The sequence below is a fragment of the Limulus polyphemus genome, unplaced genomic scaffold (assembly GCF_000517525.1).
Source record: "Limulus polyphemus unplaced genomic scaffold, Limulus_polyphemus-2.1.2 Scaffold104, whole genome shotgun sequence".
Classification (NCBI taxonomy): Eukaryota; Metazoa; Arthropoda; class Merostomata; order Xiphosura; family Limulidae; genus Limulus; species Limulus polyphemus.
In genome coordinates, this window is record NW_013665714.1 from 793,618 (window position 1) to 810,301 (window position 16,684).

General features: G+C 32.5%; 1 protein-coding gene across 2 annotated transcripts in view; it reads right to left on the reverse strand.

Annotated features, from left to right (window-relative positions):
• LOC106470406 (zwei Ig domain protein zig-8-like) overlaps positions 1 to 16,684 on the reverse strand; it is a 261,371-nt gene that overhangs the window by 3,744 nt on the left and 240,943 nt on the right. Inside the window, exons 4-5 of one of the 2 annotated variants that reach the window (XM_022399777.1) lie at positions 10,641 to 10,934; positions 2,019 to 2,090 (exon numbers count right to left, since the gene is read on the reverse strand). In XM_022399777.1, coding sequence (XP_022255485.1) covers positions 2,074 to 2,090; positions 10,641 to 10,934 — 311 coding nt within the window. In that variant the 3' untranslated portion in view covers positions 2,019 to 2,073. Of the gene's footprint in view, positions 1 to 2,018; positions 2,091 to 10,640; positions 10,935 to 16,684 lie in introns of those variants that run through there. The other variant, XM_022399773.1, reaches the window with a different exon arrangement.

Here is a 16,684-nt window from a genome sequence, read left to right on the forward strand (position 1 = left end):
AAATGTTTTGAACATTCATAAGTGTCAACGATGGTTCAGCAAATTTCGTTCAAGTGACTTTAGCCTTAAAAACTGTAATGGCAGAGGCCAACATGTTTAAATTGATATTGTTTCTTTGAAGACGCTTGTTGAGTCTAACCTAAGGCAACACAGTCGTGAAATGGCACTGAAATTGCATGTATGTCATGAAACAATAGTAAACATCTAAGGAATATGGGAAAACTCCATCAAGAAGGTGTTTGGGTGTCTCACGAACTCTCCGGTGATCATTATTTCTATTCTGGTACATAATGCGCATAAACCATTTTTGAACAGAATTGTCACCGGTGATGAAAAATGGATTCTCTTTGAGAATATTAAACGCCAAAAACAATGGCTCAGTCCTAGACATAAACCATTTCCGACTCCAAAATCTGGACTCCATCCGCAGAAAGTGACGCTTAGCATTTGGTGTAACATCAAAGGGGTAATTCCTTTCGAGCTCCTCAATCCAGAGCGAACTGCAAAGATTTATAGTCAGCAACTAGAATGTTTAAATCAAGCCTTTCATCAGAAACGCCCTTCACTCGTCAATAGGAAAGGTGTTCTTCCTCTCGACGACAATGCACGTCCACATGTGGCAGGTTTGGCACAACATAAGATTATGGAGTTGGGTTGGGAAGTTCTCCCCCATCCACCATATTCCCCAGATATGGCACCATCGTATTACCATCTTTTTCGTTCGCTGCAACACCATCTTAATGGGAAAATGTATACAAATGTGGAAGTTGTTAAAGAGGACATCGACAGATTTTTTGCTTCAAAGCCAGGTAATTTATTTAATCAGGCATTAACAACCTTATTGTAAAATAGAAAAGCATCATCGATAAGAATGGAGACTATTTCATTTAATAAATGTTTTGTTTTGATATATAAGTTTTTCATCTAAACAAAAGCGACATTAATTTCTTGATGACCTAAAATATACAAGAACAAAGAACCTAGAATATGGAACAGTAAATTGGTGCTGCCATCTATCATTGAAAGATATTAGTACAAATATAAGCATTCCTACAAAAAAAAACAAAAAAAACTGTCATTTTCAAAACGAAAAATTAGCAAATCTATAACCATGAAAAAACACACACAAAGATTTAAATATTAAGAGTGGCACAACACCCTGCGAAGTCTGATTTTTTCTGAAGAAGTGAATATTTAAAACGGTGAGTAATAAAAATCAGATTATAGCCCTTTAATAAATGTTCAGAGCATTGTAAGTTCATATTAATTATAAAATTTTAGATTCTTCTTTGAATGAAGTAAGCGTATAACTATTATACAGTCAATATATAACAGTATGCTAAGTATTTTTAAACTTCATAAGTTAGCAGTTTTGACAGTTTCGTTTTCATTTTCAATAAAAGAAAAAATCGCCAGACATAAGTAATGGTTTTACTTTACTGACTAAAAACCCATAATACTAAAAGCATTAGTCCTTGATAAGAGATGATTCTCCAAAGCTGGTAGTTTCTGAACAGCTATTGATAAGGCAATAACTTGGACTTAACACAGGAGCTACATAAATCCGTTAATGTCAATTGGACTTCGTGACTAGAAACTCTAAAACTGAGGTCATATGTTACAAAAAAACTTCATTATTTCCCTTTGGTTGTTTTATTTTGGAAGATGAATGTATTTTCTCATTTTCAATCCAAATGAACCTCATTTATTTATTTTTTTAATTTATATAGTACATTTAGACCCTGTTAGCTACGAGAAGGGCAACTTTAAATTTCTTAAACACGATACCGTTTACTTATGTTAGTTTTAGAATGTATTGAACTCTTAAGCGTTAAAAAATATCAAAGTGAATAAAGCTTTAACAAAATATAACAGTTATCTATTCTTTTAAAGAAGTCTAAGAGGAATACTTGTTTGAAAGCAAAAAAATGGAAATATGTATACGTGCATATATTTACAAAGTTCTGAAGAAGAAATATCATTTCTTTCAGTTATTGTTGATTTTATTGTAGTCGTTTACTCAGTAATACAAACTTTCAAGAGTGAAGCCTTTAAAACAATCTTCATCCTTTACTAAGTCGATTCGCCATCTAATGGAAAGTATAATACAAATATCGATTATAATTAATACTACATATGTTACTAATATCAAATATTACTTTCAATGGTTAGCTGAAACTTACATTATATGTATCATATCATTCAACGTTTCATCACTAAGCACGACTTTTTCAAGAGTAGACACACAAAATACTGAGTAAGTGTTAGTTAATAAAAATTATACCACAATGTTTCAAAAGATGAGGTAATATGGAGTGTATTTTTGTTGATTGTAGCTATTTTATTAACATTCTCCTAAGTGTGATATGCTAACTATTCAGATTCTTATTGTCACGAAAATTGAAGTAATAGATAAAGTTTTTTACATGTTCAAAGACATATGAAGGACATTCAAAAATAAATTATTATTATTACTATTTACTTTTCTGTCTGTTTCGTGCATGTAAGTTGAATGACATTTTTTTAAATGAATTTAGTAAACTGACCGGTTAGAATATTCCCCGTTGTACTAAAGCTTACCATATAAATCTCTGATATTTCAATTGGCTTCTGAAAGAGCTTTGTTTATTTTCTATGTTGGGGTTGCTAACAAGGTAATTCCATAGTTTGAGGAGATACGTTTTCACCTAAATTGTGTGTAATTTGGATTTATTTATTTATTTACAATGTTCGTGGATTTTTCAAATTATGTTAGTTTAAGATTAGCCTTACTATATGCTGAGTTAAATACAGAAAACGCAAAAAGATAAAAACATATGAAATACGATATAAATAACAGAGAAATACGTCGTTGTTTTCTAGTTGCATTCACAATGTGTAACATAAAACGCCTGAAAAATGTAATTATATAAAATATTTTTTTTAAAAAAGCGACTTAACTACATTATACATAAACTATAAGCACAGATTGTAAATAAACTGTACTGAAAATGTTAATATGTTAAAAATGAGTGAAGCCAGCAAATAGGATTCACAAAAACTAAGAAGGGAAATATTTATATTATTCATTCATTTAGTATGGTGTTTTATGGCTCCTCTGTCTGTTTCAAGAGAGTACGTTTTTTATTATTGAATATTATTTCCATAAGCATTATACAAAAATATATTAATAAGAATACATTTTTGTTCACGTATTCGATAATTTTAGTATACTGTGTTTGTAATTAAGCACACAGCTTCACAATGCTCTGCCCACCACGGGTATCGAAACCCGGATTCCGCAGACATACCGCTGTGCCACTGGGGGGGGGGGCATTTTAGTATCTAAATAGGATGTAATATATTCATAGACACTGATGTTATGATACATTTGTGTTCGGTGAATACCCACTGCTTCAACGTGATTTTCTCGAAATGAAATGAAATCTTGAGTTTCTGGAAATATGAATTAATGATTTCTTATTATCCAAAGCATTAAGCTTTGCAGCAAATCTAGACGTTTCGGTCTATGACAAACCGTCATACATGGATAATACATATCTGTGGAGCGAAAAACCTACTCTGAGTTTGTTTGTTTGTTTTGAATTTCGCGCAAACCTACACGAGGGCTATCTGCGCTAGCCGTCCCCAATTTAGCAGTGTAAGACTAGAGGGAAGGGAGCTAGTCATCACCACCCACCGCCAACTCTTGGGCTACTCTTTTACCAACGAATAGTGGGATTGACCATCATATTATAACACCCCCACGAGCATGTTTGGTGGGAAAGGGATTCGAACCCGCGACCCACAGATTGTGAGTCGAACATCCTAACCACCTGTCCTCCGTACTCTAAGAAATTATTGTCAATTTGAACCATGATGCACACACCCAATGTGTTATTACTTTCAAGTTTATTGGTCACACAAAGTGTTAAGACAAAAACTCAGATGGAGTAAATAATCAAAGATTCGCCTGATTTTCTTTATATATATATATATATATACGCATCTAGGAATTTCACACGTACTTGGGATATCAAATGATTAAAATATAGAATAAAACATGTTACTTACTGGTATTGTTTCTACCTATTGAAAGCATTTAATCACATATTTTTTAAATCAGTTATTTCAATCACTCTTTGTTAATGAAAAGTGTCTACCAAAAGACTGACATTAAGAATATCGAGTATTAAAACCTCTTAAAACATTCAATCACGTCCTGTGAGTTGACAATTGTCCATCAAAGGTTGATAGCAGAAAAGTATGTGATAAACCTGCCATTAATATTTATTACCCGAAACTCAAGATTTCATCTGATTAGATCGATTATGTGGTCGATATTTCGGGAAAATCATGTAGCTCGAAGATCAAACAGACCGAAGTTGAGGATAACAATATGTTTCTTTAATATATTTGAGGATGGTACTGTGTTTCTTTAAAGCGCAGAAGGGTGGTAGTGTGTTTCTTTAAAGCGCAGGAGCGTGGTACTGTGTATCTTTAAAGCGCAGAAGGGTGGTAGTGTGTTTCTTTAAAGCGCAGGAGCGTGGTACTGTGTATCTTTAAAGCGCAGAAGGGTGGTAGTGTGTTTCTTTAAAGCGCAGGTAGGTGGCAGTGTGTTTCTTTAAAGCGCAGGAGGTCGTATTATGTTTCTTTAAAGTGCACAAGGGTGGTAATGTATTTCTTTTGTAGCGCAGGAGAGTAGTAGTGTGTTTCTTTAAAGCGCAGGAGGGTAGTAATGTGTTCTTTTAAAGTGCACGAGGGTGTAATATGTTTCCATAACGCGCACGAGGGTGATAATGTATTTCTTTAAAGCGTAGGAGGATGGTAATGTTTTTCTGATTGAGACACTTTTTATGCAAGTTTTAGGAAAGACTTTCATCAAACACAAAAAAACAGAGTTTTCACATAATTTTTCATTAACTTATCATTTATATGTGTTTGACGATACAATAGTATAAAAATTACCATACCAACCAGTAATTACTACTAAAGATTAACAAAAAAAAGAAAATCAAATAACAAAGTTAAGATTTAATGGTATTCGTAATCTGAGGGTCGCGGGTTGAAATCCCCGTCACACCAAACATGTTCGCCCTTTCAGCCGTGGGGGCGTTATAATGTGACGGTTTATCCCACTATTCGTTGATAAAAGAGCAGCCCAAGAGTTGGAGGTGGGTGGTGATGACTAGCCTTCCCTCTAGTCTTACACTGCTAAATTAGGAACGGCTAGCGCAGAGAGCCCTCGTGTAGCTTTGCGCGAAATTAAAAACAAACAGACAAACAATCCTATTATTTCTAACGTCGCTGCAGCGGAAACCTAATGAGAAAGGACAGAAGATCGATTTTGGCAGCAACAAAAATCACTTTTAATGAAATGAGAAATACATCTATTACTTGAAAATCATACGAAATATTTAAATTAGTCATAATTTCTTCAGCAGAATATAAAACATATAGGATCAAAGTTATTAAAATTCTGCTCAAATTCAGGCAAATTACTCATTAATTATTATGTGGTCGTTATCTCGAGAAAATCATGTAGATGTAGTGGCACAAAGATCAAACAGACTGCATTTGAGGATAGCATCTTTTTTTCCCTTTGGAATGGTTTTTCGTCCTAGAACATGAACCCGTCAATTATATTCAATAAAATTCGTAAATTAAAAGAATTGATTTTTGCCTAAACGATCACTAGACAAATTTAGATGAGCATAATAATGTATTTCAAATATTATGCTGATGAAACCTCGTACATCTACCAACAAGTAGGAGATATGAAACAATAGAAATCATCTCCTTCTGAACTTCACCAGTTCTACATAAATTAGTTGTTGGCTGGAGTAAGAGATAACTGAAAGAAAAAATCAATAGTTTAACGTGTAATTTCGTCATACTTCTTAGACTCATAGGGCTTCATAGTTCAAGTTTCTAAGAGTTTAACACCTTGACATATAGATACATGTTTTAAACTGAATAAATGATTGAAAGAAGTTTGTATAGTTGTATCAAATATATACATCTGTATTTAGCCTTTGACTGTCTTCTGCAAACTGTACAACATTCTATTTTTAAAGTAGTTAAATATGAAAAGAAATAGAACTTTATTTACACGCTATCAACTAGTATATGTTTCTAAAACGTATGTTTTATTAGAAGTTTCAGTGAATGAAAATTACGAAAAAGAGTACATGCTAAACCATTGTTTAAACCACTTTTAAAATATAATCTGTAGAGTAATTATAGCTGTTTTTAATAAATGTTTTCTAAGATAGTCAAAAAATCAAGACGACACTTTATGTTTACTACCTTTCATGTTAAATTTGAATATAGTTGATTTTAAAAAGTAACTTTTTGTTTTAACTTGAGTTTAACCTGTATAAGCCCCCGACAGATCAGTGTTAAGCTGATAGCTTGTAACTCTAAATTCAGGGCCTCATCCTTGCGATAGGCACAGCGCAGATAGAGAAAAGAAAACAAGAACTAAAGAATTATTCGCATAAATATGGATATGCCTGCATGTAATTAATTAAACATATCGACTCGTTTCACACAACATATGTAATTGGTTAGTGTTATTGAAAAGTAATTATTTACTGTCACACATGCTCTAAAATTTTACAGTGAAAACTAATCTCCCGAATGTCTGTTCTCCATAATGTGTTATTATTTATTATGTTTTATTTCCACTTTGGTTTCCTCAATAATCGACTTTATGTTTAATAGGATGATGTTTCATTCATGAAGTAAGCATTTATTAAATAGTAAAAATGTATGACTAACATGAAACGATATCTTCATCTCTCCATAAACCAGATAGCGCGGAAAAAATACAACAGCAACTTAGATCGTGCTGCCATCTATTATAATTAAATAAAACTATTTTACTATATTTATAATTTGCATACGTATTTTCCAAATTAACAGAGTAAAATATCTACCTATTCACCTGATATCCTTAATTTAAATAAATTGGATAATAATTTAAATTAAAAATAGGATCGACGATTAGTTGGATTATCAAAAGAATTTTGAAAATATCCAAGTTTCGTACACGTTGTTTCTATTAGCTTTTCTTTTCTTTTTCTCTAAAATAGGCGTGAGCGTGGCCTTCTGATTGACGCATTAGAATGAATATCTGATTATCTTAGGTTCTAGGTGTGGTGTAATTTTTCGCTCTTTTAGTTATGTATGCGACATAAATGACAGTCAATCCCGCTATTTGGTTAAGAGTAGCTACTTCAAGCGTCTGATGCTGTTGAATGGGTGTGCCTTTTAATTTTGAACATTAGCCAAAGGAAAGGAGCTATGCTAGCTGTTAAATTGCCTTTCCTTTGGCCATTTTTCAAAATTAAAAAGCGGATATGCTGGCTCTTAAATTGCCTGTTATTTGGCCAATTTTTAAAACTAAAAGGCGGCTATGCTGAACCAGTGGAATATCTGGTCGTTTAACTCATTATGCGTATAGGGTGTTGTTCAGGTGAATCAACAAACAAAGCTTTTTCTCGAAATGTTGTCTCTCGGTGTATCCGCGGTGAATACAGAAAGCAGATAACCCAATTTGGCTTTGCTCTAAACCTCGAAACGTCACATAATGAAGAGCTTTGGAAAAAAAATTGAAACCGTCAAGTTCTCTAGTTGCTATTAAAGCTACTATTTATGTATTTCACTTATGTTATTTTAAATGTTTTAAGCAATATAACTTAGACATATAAAGTGAACTTAGTAAAATTTAAGCTCATTGCGAGTTTCAAAGCTATTTTATGCTCAAATTCATCAGCAGAAATACTGTGTCTTAAACATCGTGTGTTAGATATAATTCTCGATTAATCGTTCTCTTCAGCACATATTATCTTGTACGCTGCTGCTACCATCTCCATAATCTAATATAGCGGTCGACTAAGTTAAATCATAATGATTTTGGAGGCTCACTTCGTAGTTACATTCCATGCCGCCACGTCCAGTCATGCTCTATTTGTCTACTATGCACCTTCCCAATAGCATAGTATATATTGAAAAAGGTTACGTTGTAAGGCTGTCATGTTCAAAGCACATCTCTCTTCTCTGTGAGTATTCGATAAGCCATCTATTGTACGTGGACGACGGCTGTTTCAATAGTTCAATCAAATAGAAATCCATAGGTGACTTGCCTGGTATATCTTTGTTTGGAACAACATGAATACCTGTTTCATTCTCCAACTGTTAGAGATATGCGATAGTTCTACGTCACGAAAGCAACGTACGTACACCTGACTTATGTCACTTTTTCAGACGGAAATACTTCTTGTTTATGCTATGTAGTGTTACCTGGGGAACGTGGACAGCTTTTGCCATTGATCTTTGTGTTCTTGAAATCTCACGTTGTTTACCATGCTTGGGTAGACCTTGTTGCACATTTCTTTTTGGATAGTGTTGGTGCTCCCAGTTGATCTATATTCGTTTGTTATCCAATTTTAACATGTATAAGGAATATTCCTGTTTTCAAAATTCTAAATTTCCGATGTGAACACATGGTTTTGATCTCAGTGTCTGAATATTTTGCGTTGGAACGGATTCTTATATCCCCTTCCCAAAAGCGATAATTTTAGGTGGAATTACACAGGTCTATGTAATACCACACAATGTCAAAATGTAGTTCTTATACAATCCGTTCCACTGCATCTTTACGCCAGCTGTGTTTGTCACGTGACTTGCCGATTTGTATATATATTTGTTTTAATATAATAAACTCAATCCTCTATATTAAAAGTGGAAAACACATTTAAAAAAATTGAAAGTATAAAATAGTGCACCAAAAAGTAAGGAACCGAGATAGGAATGGGTATGGTGTAATCATACTTAGTTATGCTTATCATACAATGACTAGAAGTTTCTGTGAATCGAATTATAGGAGGCATTACATGCACTGTAAAATCTGTTTATAACGAAACCAGAAGAATCTATGTGAATCCATAAATTGTATGCTTGATTGTTTTTCCTTTACAACTTGTCCTTCCTTTTGTAATTGTATGAGAAGGCAACATAATTTCGTACATTAGCTATATAGGTGGATTAAAATACAAAGATAAAAATTCTAAGAGGTTTCTGTATATCGGCGTCATAGATTCGTTACTGTCTATACAAACGTAGAAAAACAATAGACACACAGAAAAATGAAGCAGGCATGAACCGGATGTTGTACACGCCCCTCTATGAGGTTGTACAAAGTAATTTTTATTACACCATGCCCATTCATTCCTTGTTTCCTCACTTTTTGGTGCACCCATTCTAAAATTTCCATTTTATTAAATTATCTTTTCCACTTATTTATGCACTTTTTTCATTCATTTGTGTTGATATCCTGTATGTATATCATCAGTGTTAATGTGCACCATAATATTATGGTATGTGCAAATAATGGTCTACATGTGTGTTTGTGTGGTGTGCATTTTCTTCACTCGTGGTGTGTGTACCTGTTGTGAGGCGCAGGTGTACTATGCATGAGATGGCACATACTCTATTGTGTGCAATGTCATTTGGGTGATGTAATGTGAGTTGTGGTTGTGTGCATATAATTAGTTAATTAATTTAAGTAAATACTTCACCCTAGCACTAGCACGTGGTCCCTGTGCTATTGTTCTATTTGGTGCACTTATAACTGTATTGTGTATCCGACCCATTCCTACTGTAAGTACTACTGTACTTACGATACTGTATTCAAAATTCAGAAATTTAATCTCTCCTGCTGCAGGTAAAGTTGAAGTTTCATATTTTTGCTATTTAATCCTTGTCAGAGAAATAGTTAACCATAATGCATTGCTACTTTTATATTTAATACTTACATCAGTATAATAAATATCATATTGCATGGAGTTAACTTCAGTAGCTATATTCACTTACCACAGAAAGTTATGGATTTTCTGTCTAGAGTTTGAATGTCGCAATATTATTCATATTCTATATTCATTTGGGATTATTCTTTGTTAATTTTGAAATATATGACTTTGCTTTTGAGTAAAGGTGGTAAGTATAGAAGTTAATAATTGTTTGCTTTAAAGCAGTTACACTATAATTGAATAGAGACGTTTGTAATTTCTTTAGCGAATTTTTTCGTATTATAATTCAGTTATTTTTTAATAATCTATTGTTTTAATAATCTCTAAACAGCGAATGAGTTTCGTATGAAGGTTCCTAGAGGTCTATTTTCCTTGTCTTGTATAATCTTTGGATTATATTTGCTAGCTATAGAATTCACACTTAATTGTGTAAGACAAAATATACAGATTTTATAGTCAATATACTTATAAGTTTCTTAAAATAAGATGACTATAATAGTGTACTAAAGAAACTATTCCTCAACATTAATAATAAGGATCTTAAGATACATTTTAGCGAATGGGATTTTAAACTTGACGAGCACTTAAAATAGATTTCTGCCTAAAAACATCTCATGATATAATTTATGTAACTACGACGATATAACACTTTTATATTTTCACTGTAAAAATGACACAGTTACCCTGAAAACCTAAAAAAAAATGTTATAGGGAGGAAATGAGACCTATAAAAACTCGATTCCAGGATTTTAAGTCTGAGAAATTAAAAACATGAATTTCTAGAGTAACCGTTGATATTTATCATGGGTTTACAAGAGTTTAATTTAAAAAGAATTATAGACGTACCGTTCAGAACATGTACCGCTATTTCGGCTGGATCAGCATTCGAAGGAGAACACGAGTAGTTCCCTGAATTATCGGGTTGAGCTTTCTCTATCCAAAGGGTACTGGTAGTTCTGGGATTTTTTTGAGTCTGTACTTTAACACCTTTGTGAGCCTCATAGTTGATTACCTGATTGTTGTGGTACCAAAACACGTAGTCAGGAGGTACTGGACTTTCTTGAATTATACAAGTTAAATTGATAGAGCTGCCTGTATTGATGTAGACGGCAGGGCCACCTAGGATATTGGCTTTACTCACTAAAATAAGACAAATAATTTCATTATCGTAGAACTGCAACTCAAAAGGTATATATCTTTAATCAGCAGATAAAAACACATTAACGTAACAATCGAAGGGGTTTTAATATAATAATCCTACACAGAGAATAACGTCATTTGTCTGTTGTGTGTTGAAAGTTCAAAACTGGCAAATGGTATAACACTACACTTCTTGTGCATATTGATCAACTATGACATTCATTTACCGGAGGAAAAAATAAACCGAAATGTAAAGTTATTTACTATTTTCTTAGAAACTATGTCCTTTATACCTTTTTGAGACAAAATATACTTTAAATAGGTTTTGAGCACTTTAAGCATTAAATTGGAACAACAACAAAAACATTATTAATCATTATTTTTTTGTGTATTTAGGAGTTAGTTTTCATAAAGTTCCAATTGTGGGTTTGTCATCCTCATACAATAAGAGTCAAAACGTGTAAGTATACTGAACTTGTATGAGCATATGAAATAGCATGTTTTAATAAGTATGTCAGCTTACAGTTCTGTCTTTGGTGATATCATATATTTATGGTATTGTACATAATGCATTAAGACAACGTTTTTCGCTGTTAACTTGTTACTTTCGAGATATCGTGTAAGTGTTTAGTTTGTATAATTCAAACATAAATGCCTATCAGTAATCAAATTCAGAAACAAGTACAAACTTGAGACATTGTAGCATTGTGTTTTATACAGAGAATAATTTGAATGAAGAATGAGTGCGTTTTTATGCTTAGAGAGATTTAAAAACATGTCCATGTGTTCTTCGTGAGTTAATTGTTTCAAAAATTAGTTAAACGCCATAAAGCGTGTGGTTGACAGTTAACAATAGAATTAGGCTGTTATTAAGTAGAAAGTTACAGAATGGGCTATCAGTATTGTGCTCGCCACGGGTATCGAAACCACGTTTAGCGCCATAAGCTCTCAGACATATGACTGAGCCACCGGGGGCCATCAGCCATAGACGTTAGAACTGATTTATAATAAACTGAATATTTCAAACACCTATCTAGTACCATCTTATGAAACTCGGTCACTCTAAAAATACTTAAACTTGCCACACAGAAATTGCGTATTTACTAACTTACGATTAATGTTTCATGAAATAGCATGAAAAACTGACAATAGAAATATATATTTGAAGACAAGCTCTTAGTTATTCTTGAAGCGGTGTCGTTGTTCTCACGCTGCTAGTGAGATCTGTTTATTTTCTATTCTTGAAGTGGTGTCGTTGTTCTTACGTTGTTAGTGTGATGTGTTTATTTGCTGTTCTTGAAGTGGTGTCGTTGTTCTTAAGTTGTTAGTGAGATGTATTTATTTGCTATTCTTGAAGTTGTGTTGTTGTTCTTAAGTTGTTAATGAGATCTGTTTATTTCTTAGCTAATGAGGTCGAATTTAATGAATAAATCGTTGTTTTTGAAACAAATAGAAATGTGAAAATCTGACTTTACTAGAATTGAAAAAACAACAATAAAAAAGTCAAAACAGAAACAAGCTTTTATATTAAAGTAGACTATTAGAGTCAAATGTAATGATGTATTAGAAATATTGATGACATAGAAGTGTATAATATTTTCTATGAATAATCTTCATTTATAAATAATATTATGCCATTTTCCCATACCATGTTAAAGTAGAAACATGAAAGTACATCAAAACTAAAGTTGTTCTTTGTTTTATTTAAACGATTTATTTGTAAAAAATGTATAACGAATATTAAAAGGTGTGTGCTTGTTTAAATTTTTAACAAATGTTTTGGAATATTTAGCTGAATGGACGGCAACTGCCTATCGTAGAAACACTGAAGACGAAAGGTAGAAGGCTATCGAAACGTCTTCCTCTATATTTTCGTTTCTACAACAGGCAGTTGCCACCCATTCAACTAAATTTTATCATGCATGAATACGCTGTCAAAGAAGTTTTGGAATAGTTTAAATGTCGTTTATACTAGTTGCGACAGATGGCAGCACATTACATGGAGGTTTAAAATTTTAGATGTCGTGCATGTACCATATCTATATTTTATAGTGCTTTTTGTTTCATTTGCAGGCAAATGATATACATACATATAAAAATACAATGATTAATGATCAATAATGACTAATCATGGAATGAAATTAATTTTGGTGTTGTTATGATTTGTATTACCTAGAATATTTGATTGATCCTTTAATGTCAAGCTCACGATGCTAAAACTCGGATTTCAATACCCGTGGTGGCCATAGCACAGATAGCCCACTGTGTGGGTTTGTGTTTAACAAGAACCAAACATAATGTTTATAGGTTAGTATCATTTTGAAACCTCAATGTAATAAGAATGAAATGAAAACCAAATAAAAAAATAGCGAATATTACAATCATTTTTCAAAATAGTTACTTTGTTATCTTTTAGTCCAGGTAAACATGTAGGCCAATGAAAGAAAAAAATACTTGTTAATTTTATCCTGTAATCTTTAGGTTAATTGCTGCAACCATTTCACTAGTTCGGTGTGGAGCTGAAATACTTGTTAATTTTATCCTGTAATCTTTAGGTTAATTGCTGCAACCATTTCACTAGTTCGGTGTGGAGCTGAAATACTTGTTAATTTTATCCTGTAATCTTTAGGTTAATTGCTGCAACCATTTCACTAGTTCGGTGTGGAGCTGATCTTTAACGTTTCCACTGGGTTGTTTAAAATATGTTTTGAACATGAGCTGTGTATAATTAAATACTGTAACAAACTTAAAATCTTGCAGGGTAATTAAAACAAAATAGAATTGTGTAAACATAGCTAGAATGACTTTCGAAAGAACCACATGTGTCTTAAAATGTAAGGAAATCAACAATGAATTAAAAACAAAACTTGAACTGTTCCATTAATGGTTAATACCGTTCTTATTTTCTTAGAAACCGAACAATCCATGCGTTGTGTTCCCGCTAATTATCTGAGAAATTGTTTGGTTTTATTGATTCTATAATTGCTTTCCTGCGCATTATTACTTGAGTTCGCTAACTTGTAGTCAATAATCTTGATCTTAAAGTTTCCTTGCGTGCGCCTCATCTATACAATTTTTAAACTATAGACTGGATTTGATCAGCAGAACTCGAGAACGTAGTAGTATGTTAGCCTAATGTGTGACCTAATTGCAACCCACGTTTTAGAATTAGAATCAGTAATCAATACTTTAATCAACCTCAGACCCAAGAAAATAATGTGGTGATACTGGTTGCTTAAATCGATTATGAAGCACATGTTAAAGTTATCTTAGACTTTGGAACTATATCGTTGTATCTGGTAATGGAAACGTACTTGGAACTAAAATAAAATCTCCTAAGAGTTTAATAAAACAAATTGAAGTTATTAAAATGCTGACTTAGATGAACATGCAGCATATATTGTTGTTTAACATTCAGTTCCCTGAAAATTATAAATTGTCCTTAGGTAAAAATCATTCACGCCAATAATAACTTTCAAGGGTATTCATTCTTTTATCGTGTTATCTTTGCACATTTCAAACGACAAAGAAACAGTAAACCGGTAGGATCTGTTATAGTGTCGAAATGCTAGAAACATTCCGTTTCTATCAAATTTGAATAAATTGTTAATAATAAAGAGTTTGAGTTATCAAATATTTGAAATAAATACAAATATAATATTACGTAAATATTTTGCTGGGGTGCTTTGGCTGATAAACAGTGAACTAGTGCTTCTAATGCAAATTATGGCTCTTATTTGGGAATACCCACTGAGAAGCGTATCTTGTCTTGAGACTATACGATGTTATCTTTGTTGAACAACAGTATAAGCCTGTAATAAATCAAGATCATCTCGGAAGTTGGTGGTTGGTCGACTATATGAAAATCACAAATTGATTTTTTTGTATAAAATCTAACGGACAAAGCTTATAAGATTTTTGTCATATTGTTTTATTCCTCGGCCTTCAGTTAGTTTTAAAACTCTAATCTAAGATATAGAAAGACTTAACTTCCTGGAGACTAGGAAAACGGTTTCAAGCTGTTAGCTTGTTTGGCTTTTTAGAAAATAATTAAATTAATCACTTTACCTTTCTCTATCAGTGATATCACTAAGGCCTAATTACCTTTCTCTATCAGTGATATCACTAAGGCCTAATTACCTTTCTCTATCAGTGATATCACTAAGGCCTAATTACTTTTCTCTATCAGTGATATCACTAAGGCCTATGCAAAATCAATATGTGCACCCAACTCGCCAAGGAAAATGAATTAAATATTTCCCGTAGATGATTTCGTTAAAAAAAAACAACAACAGGAAATCCTTCTTTCAGTACAAACAATTCCTTCTGATACGTTTTAGTGGCGTAAGTTAGATAGAGTATTCCATATAGCATTTCAAACAAAGATGGGGTTTAGCTCTTCAACTCTTGTAAGGCATATCAAAGCTTATAGAATCATTTTGTTTTTTAAAATATATTTTGATCATTGAACAAAAGTGAAGAACCGTCTATAGTGGTGTATTATATATTTCTACATGTCGTTCGACCACATAATGAAATTACAAAGAAAACAATTCTTATATACAAGTAACCTACCATTTAGAAGGTTTTATGCCTTTTTGAATATTTAATCGTCTATTTCTCTGTTTGTTCTACATGTTGTAGGTATCAATACATAATGGAGTCATATGTAAAGGTTCCAACCAGCGAATAATATTTAAAATTTCAAAATGTATATTTTTTAGCTGGTATATACTTAAATTGACTTGTAACTTTAATCTGCATATATTTTGCAACTACATATCTTGAAATTCATTGCTTACAGATATTGTTCTAGTAAACTTAAAGCCCTTGAGGAAAACTTATATTGTGATAACATGACTGCATACGTATCTCAAAAAAAAAAAAAATCGCGTGAATTTAAGTATTAGCATACTTAGGCCTGTATTGAGATTTACAAGTTTAATAGTTCAAGTCTTGGGCAACCAATAAACAGATTTATTTAAATAACATGTAGAAAAACCATTTTCTTTTAAATATTTTAAATAATATTTAGCTTACCAGGGCTACAGCACTGACAGTTGAAGAAGTATATTTTAGTGTCATTTGTAAGTTGTAATTTTATGAAATTATTATAAATGACTTGCAATATTCCAAAAGGTATACGTATAATTTGTATCACTATTTTTAAAGTTTTTCAAAGGTATATATTTTCGATTTTCTAATATCTCACAAATGTATATCAAAAGTTTCATAATAGGCTCAGCAAAGATCTTGTTTTACTGTAGACATTATACATGTTTAAAATATGATGTTATTAGTAACAAAACTCTATAATATTGTTATATTCTTTATCTGTTAACATTTCTGAATTCTATCTATCTATCAATCAAGCAGCCAATCTCCAGTTACAGAACTTTTAGGTACTTTGATCTTATGTCAAAACGTAAGAGCTATTGTATTTGTTATGTATAATTTTACAGGGGCTGAGAATGTTATATTAAAATGATTTTAGAGTCTCACCACGTCTTTACAGTCCACGTCACCACGTCCAATAATGTTCTATCTGACGGATTTGCATCTTACCAAAAGCTCTGCAACGTATTTTCCTTTTCAAGAGGCTCCATCGTGAGGCTGTCATGTCAAAGCATACTACTACTCCCTGCAGGTTTTCAATAATCTATCTAATATATGAGAACGACGGTTTTTCCCAGCGTCCGTTTCAACGGTCCGATAGCACACAAAATCAATAGGTGACACATCTTGCGACT